The 14,156-nt window shown below is 39.1% G+C and overlaps 1 protein-coding gene across 1 annotated transcript in view; it reads left to right on the plus strand.

Annotated features, from left to right (window-relative positions):
* The window catches only part of ARIH1 (ariadne RBR E3 ubiquitin protein ligase 1), a 120,954-nt gene that overhangs the window by 69,365 nt on the left and 37,433 nt on the right, over nucleotides 1-14,156 (plus strand). The window contains exons 3-5 of the mRNA XM_079698933.1: nucleotides 1,735-1,879; nucleotides 12,368-12,460; nucleotides 12,959-13,014. Coding sequence (XP_079555059.1) covers nucleotides 1,735-1,879; nucleotides 12,368-12,460; nucleotides 12,959-13,014 — 294 coding nt within the window. The remainder of the gene's footprint in view (nucleotides 1-1,734; nucleotides 1,880-12,367; nucleotides 12,461-12,958; nucleotides 13,015-14,156) is intronic.

Raw genomic sequence — 14,156 nt, forward strand, 5'->3', positions numbered from 1 at the left:
TTAGGTCTAATTATTTTCCCCCATCAAATGGGACAAGATTTTAATCTAGGATTGTTATATGTGGAACATCTCTAAATGTCTTTCAGTATAAGGTTGGCTAAGTAAATTATAGTATATACCTACAGGGAAATATGCAACAATGAAAAATAATGTAGACCCACCCATGCTCATGACAAAGATGTTACATATTGTTCAGTGAAGAAAGCAGGTAATAAGCCTGGAATATGAGATTACATGAAATATGCACATGTCTGTTTGTATTTGCATAGAATGCTGTCTAGTCTGTTCACCAAAGTATTAGGAGTTGCTAATTTTGTGTAGTTAAGTTCTAGATGCCAAGAGTTTGTCTTTTCTTGTGAGCATGAATATTTTTTTATAAAAACAAGGGGTTTAGTTGGTTTACCTATTCATATTAAGTGTTAGCTTCATACGTTTTCTGTTTTTCAGATAAAACTTACATCTTAGGTTTTTTTCAGAGATAACCTTTGTAGGAGAGCATTTGATTTATCTGCTCTATATATTTTGATCAGGGACAACTTCATATGAGTTCTTCTTTTATAATATGTTGACATTTTGATTGATAACTTGACCAGTTCATTGACACATAACTGTAGTCAAAGTATTTATAAAAAGATATTTATCAGTCTTAGGAGAGTGATGTGGTTTGTTGTCATGAGTGATTTTCCGGAGATGTAGCAAATGCTTTGAACAAAGCCTGAACAAGACTCCCACTAAAAATATTGAGAATCTCTTGAGTATCGATTATTTTTAACTTGAGAGCCTCCTGTTTATATATAAAGAACTTTGTAGTTATTTAAACCTAGACTTAACAAGCTAAAAAGTAAGTTGATCAGATTCCATGTTAATATTTTTGCTGGTTATATTGATTCACAAATTGAAAGTTTTTCTATCTATTGCTTTTCCATTTAGAATATTAAGATATTTCAGGAGGCCAAAGACCATGTCTTAACTGGATTAATGGGAGATATTGTGCTATTTACCACTGTCTTCTGTCAAGAAGTTTACAGTTCAGTTGAAACTCTGTAGCTAGTACTTGCCATACCATGCTGTTGACATATTAGATGGTGAACTACTTCTATATATTTCGATACATATTTTATGAAAAAGCTAATGTATAGATTTTGATACAAAAACTTTTAAAGATACATGTTTTTGTTTCCTCCTTCTTCCCTTTTCCTATTAAAAACTTTTAAAAGAATATTTAGAAAGCAAGTCTTTTGTAGAATGAGACACATGTAATAGTTTCATTTTTTAAATGATTTGTGGGATAAGGTATGCTTTATAGGTGGTTTACTTGCTAATATATTTAAACTGGTATAACTAAAATTATTAATAAAATGAATTCATTGGTATAAAATATAGCCTAGCCTTTTGAAATACCATTACTCTTCATAAGGTCCCACTTAGAGATAGTACAACTTTCATCCTTAGGTTTTAATTGTAGTGCTGTTAATATTACTAATAGCTTAACCTCTCATGATAGAAACAAAGTAAAAAGTGTCAAAATAGCAACAAAAATTCAATCTGCTTTCATACACATATGCTTCTATTTGCTACAGTTGGTAGCCATACAGCTTATTTCTTCTGAGCAAGGAAGGTTATGGTCTTGGTTTAATTTACTTCACTGACTTTCCCTATAGAAAATCAGGTTTTTGGAGAGCTCTAACAGTGTGCTATTGCTGGGCTCTCATCCTTTCTGTTTAAATAATGCAGGTACTTTGATGGAAACCTGGAGAAGCTCTTTGCTGAGTGTCATGTAATTAATCCAAGTAAAAAGTCTCGAACCCGCCAGATGAATACAAGGTCATCAGCACAGGATATGCCTTGTCAGATCTGCTACTTGAACTACCCTAACTCGGTGAGTATCTGGTAGTTTAAGGCTAGCACTGACTCTCTATTTCAGAGGGTAAATCAACTTTTCATTATTTAAATAAAGGAAGATCTGGGAATCTGGGATTGTAGCAAAGCAGTAACCTATCAATATATTAAGGATAAAGAAAGGAAAAGAAAGAGTAAGAGCTTGTTCTCTCTCAGTCCTCCCCCATTTGCGCTGTGTGTGTGTGTGTGTGTGTGTGTGTGTGTGTGTGTCTGCGTTGGGTCTTCGTTGCTGCTGCTTGTGGGCCTTCTCTAGTTGCAGTGAGCGGGGGCTACTCTTCGTTGCAGTGCGCGGGCTTCTCATTGCGGTGGCTTCTCTTGTTGCGGAGCATGGGCTCTAGGCACTCGGGCTCAGTAGTTGTGGCGCACGGGCTTAGTTGCTCCGCGGCATGTGGAATCTTCCCGAACCAGGACTCGAACCCATGTCCCCTGCATTGACAGGATTCGTAACCACTGCGCCACCAGGGAGGCCCCCATTTGCTTTTTAAAGCAGCAACGTGTCCAAGTTGTCATTACACACTTAAATCTTTTCCATTTTTATATTACCACCGTGAGAGAATTGTGTAATAGGTAGGCAGCAAACAGAATTATTTTCCATCAAAATTAAAATAGATTTAAAACTAAGTTTTTAGAATAAATATCCAAAACACTTATAAAATGTCTTTAATGCTATTTCACTAGGGAGCTTTCAGGGTTTTCAGGATTTTCACACAGATCCATTCTAACGGAGATTCCTTAGTACAAGTATCACTCTTAAAAACCTATTGAATTTAGATGATTAACTTTGGGGTATCTAGTGAAGAAATTTTAGGCTTAAATAAACATAGTCTTCCTATGAAGGCATGTTATTAGTAACTGTAGGAATATTACATTTGTGGGAGAAAAAGGGGGTTTAGTTACTTTTGTAATTCACCTCTTAAGATGTTTCAAGATATCTAAGAATAATTTAATTATACAACAATTATAACTACCTTGTTCATATTGTCTAATAGTTAAGCAGCTTTTTCTAGTAATTAGTGTATACCAGGTCATTGTCACCCATGTTATATATTTTAACATTGAAGGTTTTTCATTGTTAATCTTAGAGTTTAACATGTGTAGCTCTAAAGGTTCCCATTTGAAGGAAGTTAATTTGTTTACACATACAAGTGCTTAGAAAAGAAGTTTTAAAAGAAAGTTAATTATATGCTCTTAGAGAAATGGAAAATCAGAGTTAAAATAATTTAGTAGGTAAAATGCTGAATTGAATTTCCAAATTCTCAAGTTTTGATCACAGCTCTAACACTAGCTTTTTGGCTTTGGGTAGTAAATCATCTAATCTGGCTGGGTCTCAGTGTTTTTAATCTTTCAAATAAATTGAATAAGATATTCTTTCAAACCTCTGTCAGCCTGAACTACTATTTATTCATTTCTCTCTCCTTAAATCACAATCCTAACTTAAGTATTTAAAAAGAACAATCAGCACTCCTATTAAAAAATACATTAATTTCATGTTTTGACCTTTTTTTTTTTTTTTTTTTGGTGATACGCGGGCCTCTCACTGTTGTGGCCTCTCCCGTTGCGGAGCACAGGCTCCGCACGCGCAGGCTCAGCGGCCATGGCTCACGGGCCCAGCCACTCCGCGGCATGTGGGATCCTCCTGGAACGGGGCACGAAACCGTGTTCCTTGCATCGGCAGGCGGACTCTCAACCACTGCGCCACCAGGGAAGCCCCATGTTTTGACCATTTTATCATCTTTCTTTAATAGTTGACATTTGTGTAGTGTTTACAGTTTATAAATGTTTCTATGAGGTAATACTGAGACCCAAATAATTTGTCCCAGCTTATACAAGGTTTCCTTATTCCTTGGCATTTCCCTTTGTGCTCTATTATAGCAGCTCCTCCTTAGTTTAAATCTTAAATGTAATTCGAGTACTGAAGCTAGCTGCTTGCAAATAACTCCTGTAACTTCCTCAGTGCCCTTGGTATTGGCAGTCTGAACAAATTAGAATTGAAAATCATGAGTAGATATTCGCAGTGTAAATTGTGCTTGCACTTGTAACTGATAATGGAGAAACCACTATTTATTCATTCAATCATTCAACACACCAGGCACAATTCTAAGCGTTAGAAACAACGGGGAATAAAGGCATAATGCCTGCCTTAGATAATTTACAGGTTAGCTGGGCAGATAAGTAAAATGACATAGTCAGAAAAAATGGTAAATGCTTTGATAGGGCATGATACTGTGGGAACATGTTGGAGAGACACCTAACCCAGTTTTGGATCAGGGAGAACTTCCCACAGACACTGACATTTGAACTAACCTCTGAAGGTGTGGTAGTTAGGTAAACTAGGAAATACAGAAGCCAAAGGAAGAGAATGCAGTTCCAAGAATGGTAAACAGTGCTAGCTTCAGAGAAAAGAATTGAAAGGTGAGTTTGGAATTAACAACAAGAAGTTGACTGATGATCCTGGAAAGTTATCAATATTTTAAGTATTGTGGTAAGATGGGAAACCAAACTGCATGGGCCGAAGAATTATTGACTTGAAAGTAGTAAAGGAAGGGGAAGCAATAAATATAAACAGATTACTCTTTTAAAGGAAGTTTGGCTATGTAAATGACAGGAAAAGCAAACAGCAGCATGGGTTGGAAAGTAAGTTAAAGTGTTAAGGAAACCGTGTTAGGAAAAAGTAATCATGGTGAAACTAGGACTTCTTTTCTCACAGTTTTTAGGCTAATGAAGAAGGATAATTTTAACCTATTCAGTTTTGCAAGTAAATGTCACCTGAGATTCTTCATTCATGCTTTATTAATTGGATGGATGATTTCTTTACTTACATTACTTAAATAACTCCCATGTTTCAGTTTCCACTACTCTCTTCAAACACTGATACTAGCCTTTTATTATTGTGTATCTTTGATACCTTTCTCGTAGAAAGCAACTTTGCTTTATTACAGGGCGACATGAAAACAGATTTTATTTTAAGTAAATGCTTCTGACAGCTTAGTTTATAATACTTTGGAGTTAACTATTTTGGGTGGTCTCTTCTTTAAAAACAATTTCCTGAGATTTTGGAACACTCTTTAAGTTCAGAGATGCCTCCCCCATCCCTCTGCCCCCTTGTGTTGTGGCCAGTTCAGGGGGTTCCTGTTCCTGGCAACAGTTACTCACTTTATAATAATGTTCTTTTGAATCAAAGCATAAGATTTAGCTCTACTAGGAAATATAGCTTGAGCTACCATATCATTTTTATGACATAAATAATTTGTATTTTCTAAGAATAAGGTATGTTAAATAGATAAAAGCAAAGTTGAAGATTGTGACGATTGTCCACCCTCGGCTTCCTCATCCCTGGGGCACTTCTGAATCTTTGTGCTCTGTCTTCCCTTTTAACTCATTCCATTTTACAGATGAGGGAACTGGTGCCCTGATTATTTGCTCAGTTTTTATGAACAAAATGGCTTCAAGTTAGAGATTATATGGGCAACTTCTGATAGAAGAAAGATAATTCTTAATGTTCTTTTCTTTGACATTAGTTGCTATCTGTGTAAATGGTGGAGATAAATGAAACTTTTAAGAGTATGTATTCTTTTTTCAGTTCTTTTTCTTCAGCACCATTAATTTCTGTTGTAGATAATATTTTATATATTTTTAGTGTATTCTTGGTCAGATATATTTATGATATAAACAGGGGTAAGTTTAACGAATAGATAATCTGATCCCCTGAATCAGGGAAAGACCCAGGGAGCCAAGTAGGTAAACACAAGGTAGTAGTAAGGGAACAAATATATCAGAGGAGGAGGAAGGAAAGGGAACTAAGACAGACAGGATGATACCCTGATATATCCATGATGATAAAACTCTTTTTTAAAAAAAATTAATTTATTTTATTTTTGGCTGTGTTGGGTCTTCATTGCTGCACGCAGGCTTTCTCTAGTTGCGGTGAGCAGGGGCTACTCTTCGTTGTGGTGTGCGGGCTTCTCATTGCGGTGGCTTTTCTTGTTTCAGAGTACAGGCTCTAGGCGTATGAGCTTCAGTAGTTGTGGCTCACGGGCTCAGTAGTTGTGGCTTGCAGGCTCTAGAGCGCAGGCTCAGTAGCTGTGGCACACGGGCTTAGTTGCTCCGTGGCATGTGGGATCTTCCCGGACCAGGGCTCGAACCCGTGTCCCCTGCATTGGCAGGCGGATTCTTAACCACTGTGCCACCAGGAAAGCCTGATGACAAAACTCTTGAGCACAATGAATATGTCTTTATACTACAGGTTAGTTTTTGCTTTATCTTTGGGCATGCGTGTGTGATTTATTTTTGTAATTTATCTTGTTTAGTCTTGTTATCTGTTTAATTAGAAAGGTTATTGGGGGACTTCCTGGTGGTCCAGTGGTTAAGACTTTGCCTTCCAATGCAGGGGGTGCGGGTTCGAGCCCTGGTCGGGGAGCTAAGATCTCACATGCCTCCCAGCAAAAAAAAAAGCCAAAACATAAAACAGAAGCAATACTGTAACAAATTCAGTAAAGACTTTAAAAAATGGTCCACCTCAAGAAAAACAAAGAAAAGTTATTGGAAAGGGAGGGAAAAAAAAGCTTTCTTTTTGTTTTTTTCTTATCTTATAATGAGCCCTGGTGTAGAAGTCCCAGAAGTGAAGGTGTTACTTATAGTGATCACTTACTAACCATTGTGACCTTTAATCTCTCAGTCTTTGAAAAATTAATAAAGCACATGAGGATGTGTATGTGTTCTTTTTTTTTTTTTTTTTAAAGACCATTTTCTTTTTATTTATCTATTTATTTTCGGCTGGGTTGGGTCTTTGTTGCTGCACACGGGCTTTTCTCTGGTTGTGGTGAGTGGGGGCTACTCTTCGTTGCAGTGCGCAGGCTTCTCATTTTGGTGGCTTCTCTTGTTGCGGAGCACGGGCTCTAGGTGCATGGGCTTCATTAGTTGTGGCTCGCAGGCTCTAGAGTGCAGGCTCAGTGGTTGTGGTGCATGGGCTTAGTTGCTCTGCGGCATGTGGGGTCTTCCCCTACCAGGGCTTGAACCCGTGTCCTGCGTTGGCAGGTGGATTCTTAACCACTGCACCACCAGGGAAGCCCTGTGTATGTGTTTTTAAGTCACCAGTAAAACATTTTAAAATTGCTGATACATGACTCTATTGTATTTGTCCTTTACAGAATGCCCCTTCTCATTATAGTCTCAAAAATCAAATACTCTCCTTTAGTAATCTGGCAACAGGTTAGTGCCATATCTCCTTCACTACTGGGGAGTAATGAGAATAGATTCTTTTTATTGACTTCCTGGATTTTTTTTTTTTTTTTTTTTTTTTTTTTTGCGGTATGTGGGCCTGTCACTGTTGTGGCCTCTCCCGTTGCGAGCACAGGCTCCGGACGCGCAGGCTCAGCGGCCATGGCTCACGGGCCTAGCCGCCCCGCGGCATGTGGGATCTTCCCGGATTGGGGCACGAACCCGTGTCCCCTGCATCGGCAGGCGGACTCTCAACCGCTGCACCACCAGGGAAGCCCCCAGATCTTTTTTTTTAATGGATGAGAATATTGATTTCCCAAATATTTATCTTCACTCATTTTGTGAATGAGTTAGAATCATTGTCAATCTCTGAATAGCACCATATTTAAAAAATTTAATTTATTATTTTTTTTGGCTCTGCTGGGTCTTTGTTGCATGCAGGCTTTCTCTAGTTGCAGTGAGTGGGGGCTGTGCTTCGTTGTGGTGTGTGGGCTTCTCATTGCGGTGGCTTCTCTTTTTGTGCGGCGTGGGCTCTAGGCACGCGGGCTTCAGTAGTTGCAGCATGTGGGCTCAGTAGTTGTGGCACATGGGCCTAGTTGCTCCGTGGCATGTGGGATCTTCCCGGACCAAGGATCGAACCCATGTCCCTTGCATTGGCAGGTGGATTCTTAACCACTGCGCTACCAGGGAAGTCCCCATTTTTTAAATATTTTATTTTATTTTATTTTATTTATTTATTTTTTGCAGTATGTGGGCCTCTCACTGTTGTGGCCTCTCCCGTTGCGGAGCACAGGCTCCGGACGCGCAGGCTCAGCGGCCATGGCTCACGGGCCTAGCCGCCCCGCGGCATGTGGGATCTTCCCGGACCAGGGCACAAACCCGTGTCCCCTGCATCGGCAGGCGGACTCTCAACCACTGCGCCACCAGGGAAGCCCCCCCCCCCATATATTTTTTTAAAATATTTATTTATTGTTTATTTTTAATTTATTTTTGGCTGTGTTGGGTCTTAGTTGTGGCACGCGGGATCTTTCGTTGCAGAGCGTGGGCTTCTCTCCAGTTGTGGTGTGCAGGTTTTTTTTCTCTTCTCTAGTTGTTGTGCACAGGCTCCAGGGTATGTGGGCTATGTAGTTGTGGCACGCGGGTTCCAGAGCACATGGGCTCTGTAGTTTGCAGTATGCAGGCTCTCTAGTTGAGGCTCGTGAGCTCAGTAGTTGTGGCACGTGTGCTTAGTTCCCCGACAAGGGATCGAACCCGCGTCCCCTGCATTGTAAAGTGAATTCTTTATCACTGGACCACCAGGGAAGTCCCTGAATAGAACCATATTTTAACCTTGATATTTTCCATGATTTGTTCTGTAAAGCTAGTCTCAGGGCTCTGAAACATTTTCTTCCCTGGCTACTTTCCAGGTATTTTTTATATAGTTGATATGCTGTAATATTGTATCCTGACTATTTTCATCTGTATCATAAGCAACATCAGAAATTTTGTAAGCATATTTCAAATAACAGCTAATTAGAAAATGTTATAGAATGTAAAATGCCACTCTAAGAGCCACAGAATGAATAAAAGAGCTGGGAATAAACTTGGCAAGAAATATGGAAGATCTGTATGAAGAAAAGGGGAGATAAATGAATGCCAAGTATTTGGAAAGAGGAATAATAATGAAATAAAGAAAAAGAAGAATAGATTGATGGTGGTAGGGAGGGAACTAGTCCTACCAAATTCAGGAATAGGCAGTGCAGTGATTTCCCTGGTGGCACAGTTGATAGGGCTTTGCACTCCCAGTGCAGGGGGCCTGAGTTTGATCCCTGGTCAGGGAACTAGATCCCATATGCATGCCCCAGCTAAGAGTTTGCATGCCACAACTAAGGAGCGTGCGAGCTGCAACTAGGACCCGGGGCAACCGAAAAAACAGGAATAGGCAGTGTGGTGGAACAGGAGAGTCAAGTATACATGAGGAGAATTTAGTATATAATGGAGGAGGCATTTCAGATAAGGTGGATTATTTAATAAATGGTTGATGGAACAACTTGGTAGCCATCTGGAAGCTTCAATTCTTACCTAACTGCTTGTATCTAAATTAATTTAGAAGCCATAGATTCTAAAACTAATACATTTTGCCTTATATGAATAAAGAGCTTCTGCGTAGCAGCAAAATGTAAACATTGAAACTGGGAGAAAATATTTTCCACACTTATAAAGAGCCAATTTTCTATGTAAGTAAAACACCCCCGTAAATCATTTAGAAAAAATGCCCAGAGGAAAAATGGGCAAAATAGGAGAAGAAATTTCACAGAAAAAGAAATATACAGCCTTAAATCTTTTTTCAAATGTTTAAACTTCACTCATAAAAAGAAATTAAAATGAAAACTAATGGTAGTTACTTCATTTTCAACTGTTAGATTGGCAGAGATCAAGGAGTTGGATAATACATTGTTTTGACATGGGTCACCAAGGTTTTGACATGGGTCACCAAGGTTTTGACGTGGATCACCAAGGGTCACCAAGGTCATATTCCCACCAAGGTTCTCTTCTATAGTATAAATTGCAACAGCCCCTATAAACAAAGCTTTGTAATAATCAAATTCTAAATTTATACTGTTACAATTTCACTTGCACAAATTTTTCCTGATACACATTCATTTAATCACAAAGGTAATAATAATAATAATAAAGAAAACCGAGATGCAGAAGAAAGTTTGTGGTACTTTTACTGTGTGTGTACCTGTGTACATTAGAACATCTCTGAAAGAATATAATATGTAAGATATTGGAAATAGTGATTACTTCTGGGTAGAGAGGTAGAGGACAAGGTAGAGAAGGATGGGGATGAGGGAGACTTATTTTTCCAACATAAACTCATATTGTTAAATAATTGTCTTTAACATCAGCCTATATTACTTACTCATTTAAAAATAATTTGGTAGGGCTTCCCTGGTGGCGCAGTGGTTGAGATTCCGCCTGCTGATGCAGGGGACGTGGGTTCGTGCCCTGGTCCTGGAAGGTCCCACATGCCGCGGAGCGGCTGGGCCCGTGAGCCATGGCCGCTGAGCCTGCACGTCCGGAGCCTGTGCTCCGCAACGGGAGAGGCCACAACAGTGAGAAGCCCGCGTAACGCAAAAAAAAAAAAAAAAAAATAATTATAATTTGGTAGTAAATATTGTAAAATATTCTTAAACTAAAGTATGATAACCATTGGACTTCCCTGGTGGCACAGTGGTTAAGAATACGCCTGCCAATGCAGGGGACACAGGTTTGAGCCCTGGTCCCGGAAGATCCCACATGCCACGGAGCAACTAAGCCCGTGTACCACAGCTACTGAGCCTGTGCTCTAGAGCCTGTGAGCCACAACTACTGAGCCTCTGTTCTTTAACTACTGAAGCCCGTGCTCCGCAACAAGAGAAGGCACCACAAGGAGAAGCCTGCACACCGCAGTGAAGAGTAGCCCCTGCCTGCTCACTGCAACTAGAGAAAGCCTGCACGCAGCAGTGAAGACCCGATGCAGCCAAAAAAAAAGAAAGAAAATCTAAAAAAAAAGAATTAAAAAAATTAAAAACAATAAAGTGTGATAACCATTATTTGTCTTTTGAAAATACAGTCCTCTAGACTCTCTTAATATTATTTAAAGTACCTGATTTTATATCCCATTATAGAAGATAGTAGTATCCTTCATTTAACCAACTGTCAAACAGATAGTATTTCAAATCATATAAGTAGTATAAGATTAGACCAAAATGTTACTATTATTCACATGTTACTATTATTCTGAGTAAATATTTTGTTTTCCATAACATTTTATTTTCTAGTTTAGCCATGTTCCATGCAGCTCCATGAAGTGCTGTATTTGTGTCACATTTGAAAAATAACAGCTTTGGGAGCTCCCTGGCGGTCCAGTGGTTAGGACTTGGTGCTTTCACTGCCGTGGGCTGGGTTCAGTCCCTGGTTGGGGAACTAAGATCCCACAAGCTGCGTGGCGTGGCCAAAAAATAAAAGTAAAATAACAGCTTTATTAAGATGAATTCACATACCATACAACTTGCCTATTTAAAGTGGTCTTAAGTATAGTCACAGAGTTGTGCAGCCATTACCACAACTAATTTTGGAACATTTTAGTAACCCCCCAAAGACCTGTTCCTTTTACAGTCACTTCTCATTCCTTCCTAAGCTTCCCAGCCCTGAGCAACCACAAATCTACTTTCTTTCTCTATGAATTTGCATATTATGGACATTTCATATAAGTGGAATCAAACAGTATGTGCTCTTTTGTGATTGGCTTATTTCACTTAGCATGTTTTCAAGGTTCGTCCACATTATAGTATGTATCAATACTTTGCTCCCTTTTATGGCTGAATTATATTCTGTTATTATTGATATTTCACATTTTGCTTATTTGTCAGTTGATGGACATTCGAATTGTTTCCATTTTTGGGTTATTGTTGATAATGCTGCTGTGAACATTTGTGTACAAGTTTTTATGTGGGATATATGTTTTCATTTCTGTTGGGTATATACATAGGAGTGGAATTGCTGGATCATATGGTATATTTAAGGTTTTTTTTTTTTTTTTTGCGGTACGCGGGCCTCTCACTGTTGTGGCCTCTCCCGTTGCAGAGCACAGGCTCCAGATGCGCACGCTCAGTGACCGTGGCTCACGGGCCTAGCTGCTCCGTGGCATGTGGGATCTTCTCAGACCGGGGCACGAACCCGTGTCCCCTGCATCAGCAGGCGGACTTTCAACCACTGCGCCACCAGGGAAGCCCTCTGTTTAATTTTTTGAGAAAATGCCAGTGTTTTCCAAAGTTCCTGTAGCATTTTACATTCCCACCAGCAGTATATGAGAGTTTTGATTTCTCTACATGCTTGTCAATGCTTTTATTATGTCTTTTTGATTATAGCTGTCCTAGTGGGTGTGAAGTGATGTCTCACTGTGGCTTTGATTTACATTTCCCTGATGACTAAGGATATTGAGCATCTTTTCATATGCTTATTGGTACAAACTTGTTTTGTGCCTTTCCTAAAAATTATAAATATCTACTGCAGATGCATATCTCATTAATAGGTGTTTTGTGTTCAATGAATTTGCGTGTATAGATTTCACCACCTAGAAGTTCATCTTAGGAGCCCATCTAGTCTAAGTTGGACATTTTAGCCACTGCGAGAAATGTGACCTAGTAGGGCCTTATTGAGTCACTATGTATAGTGATTCTCCTGATAATGTCTTTTCAAAGTCCGTGTATTATTTTTGTTGCAGTATTTCACTGGCCTTGAATGTGGACATAAGTTTTGTATGCAGTGCTGGAGCGAATATTTAACTACCAAAATAATGGAAGAAGGCATGGGACAGGTAAAAATGCTAATTTGTTTCTGAGTTTTTCTAGAATTTCTTATAGTGTTTAGACTCTTACACAAATATAAACAGGTGAAGCATTCTGGGTTGTGAATTGCATGTGGACTTTTTTTCTAGATTAAAACAACTAAAAGATAATTGAGACTTTTTTCTGTTTACAATGAGGCATTCCAGTTAAAGATCCAGTCCAGGTAATATTTTCTCAGCAGGCATTAACATTTGTATTTATCAGGCTAAACTTGTTGAGAATTTTTGTCATATCTCTTGCTTTTGCCAGTCAAGTTTTATATTGAAAAACCAGTTGTTTGGGTTAGCAGTTTTACTTACTTTATGGTGATACACATACACACATACGTTTCCTTTAATAGAAGGGGAGTGATTAAGGTCCTATAAATGTTAAGGTATCCTCAGAACCTAGCAAAGTTCCTGGCAATGGTAAACATTCAGTAAATATTTGTTGAATGAAGACATAGTTTAAATTTTGATCTTTTTCAGACTATTTCGTGTCCTGCACATGGTTGTGATATCTTAGTGGATGACAACACAGTTATGTAAGTACTTTTGGTAGATTCTGCATGTTGAATATTGATTAGTTGGTTAAACCAAATTAATTTTCGCTCAACACCATAGAGGAGGTGAAATTTTTAGGGTCTGAGGAGACTTTCTAGTCTATATTCCTTTGTAGTACACAAGCCTGTTTGTAACCTGGTTAAACGCCCAGTCAGTATTCTGGTAAAGTTGGCAATACATGATAGCTAGATTTCAGTAAACCTGGTAGTTGGAGAATAGGATATGTCAGTGTGTCAGTTGATGTCCTCTGGGAAGCTGATGCCAGGACAAAGTTAAAAGGGAAGGCGATTTATTGTGGGATAGCATCTATGTAGGATAAAGAGGAGGAGGAGCACTAGACAGACCATGATACAGTTCTGACACTTGTTAAATGAGAGAAAGAAGGAAGGAGGATTCAATAGGAAGAGACTCAGACTATGTTGCAGCTGTGAGAGTCTCTGTCAGCCCTGTGGGGAACTCCAATGCATATAGGTTTCCCACAGAGGAATACCTCAGTAAGCAGAAATGGCCAGGCCCTGGTACCATTGTCATGCTCAGTCTCTCACTGGGAGCTAACCAGGGGGAATGTGGCCTCAGCTGGAACACTGCCACGGATCCCAAAGACACTGCAGCTGGAGGCTGTTGGCTATCTACTGGCCTTGTGAAAGGTTCCCTTTTGAAGTAGAGAAAGAAACTTGAAGAAACAAGCATAGTTAGCTCCTGTACCTGGGGTGAAATCCCAGGTTGTTTAATTCCTGAGTCAGTGCTGTTTTCATGACCTCAGGCTACCTAACTGATTTCAGTCTAGGAAGATAAACATATCAAGGGCCTGTATGATCCACAGTCAAATTGTGTAATTAGCCCTGGATAATTGCCTATATAAAGGTATGTCTGTGTTTAAGCACTGGGATTTGAAGGTAATAAAAGTAAAAGCAGCCTTGTGCTTTAGTGAGCAAATTTCTTAATCTAATGAAGCCATAAATTGACTTAACCAGTACAGTTTATAAAGCCACTGATTCCACTTTGTTAATCCTAACCTACTTTGGTTTACTAAAATATATTTACTGTTGTTGTCAGCTTGTGTTAATACTGTTTCTTTCAGTAAATCTTATTTCCATTATTGTTTTAAGCGAACAAACATAAA

This window comes from Hyperoodon ampullatus, assembly GCF_949752795.1.
Source record: "Hyperoodon ampullatus genome assembly, chromosome: 3".
In the NCBI taxonomy this organism is placed as follows: Eukaryota; Metazoa; Chordata; class Mammalia; order Artiodactyla; family Ziphiidae; genus Hyperoodon; species Hyperoodon ampullatus.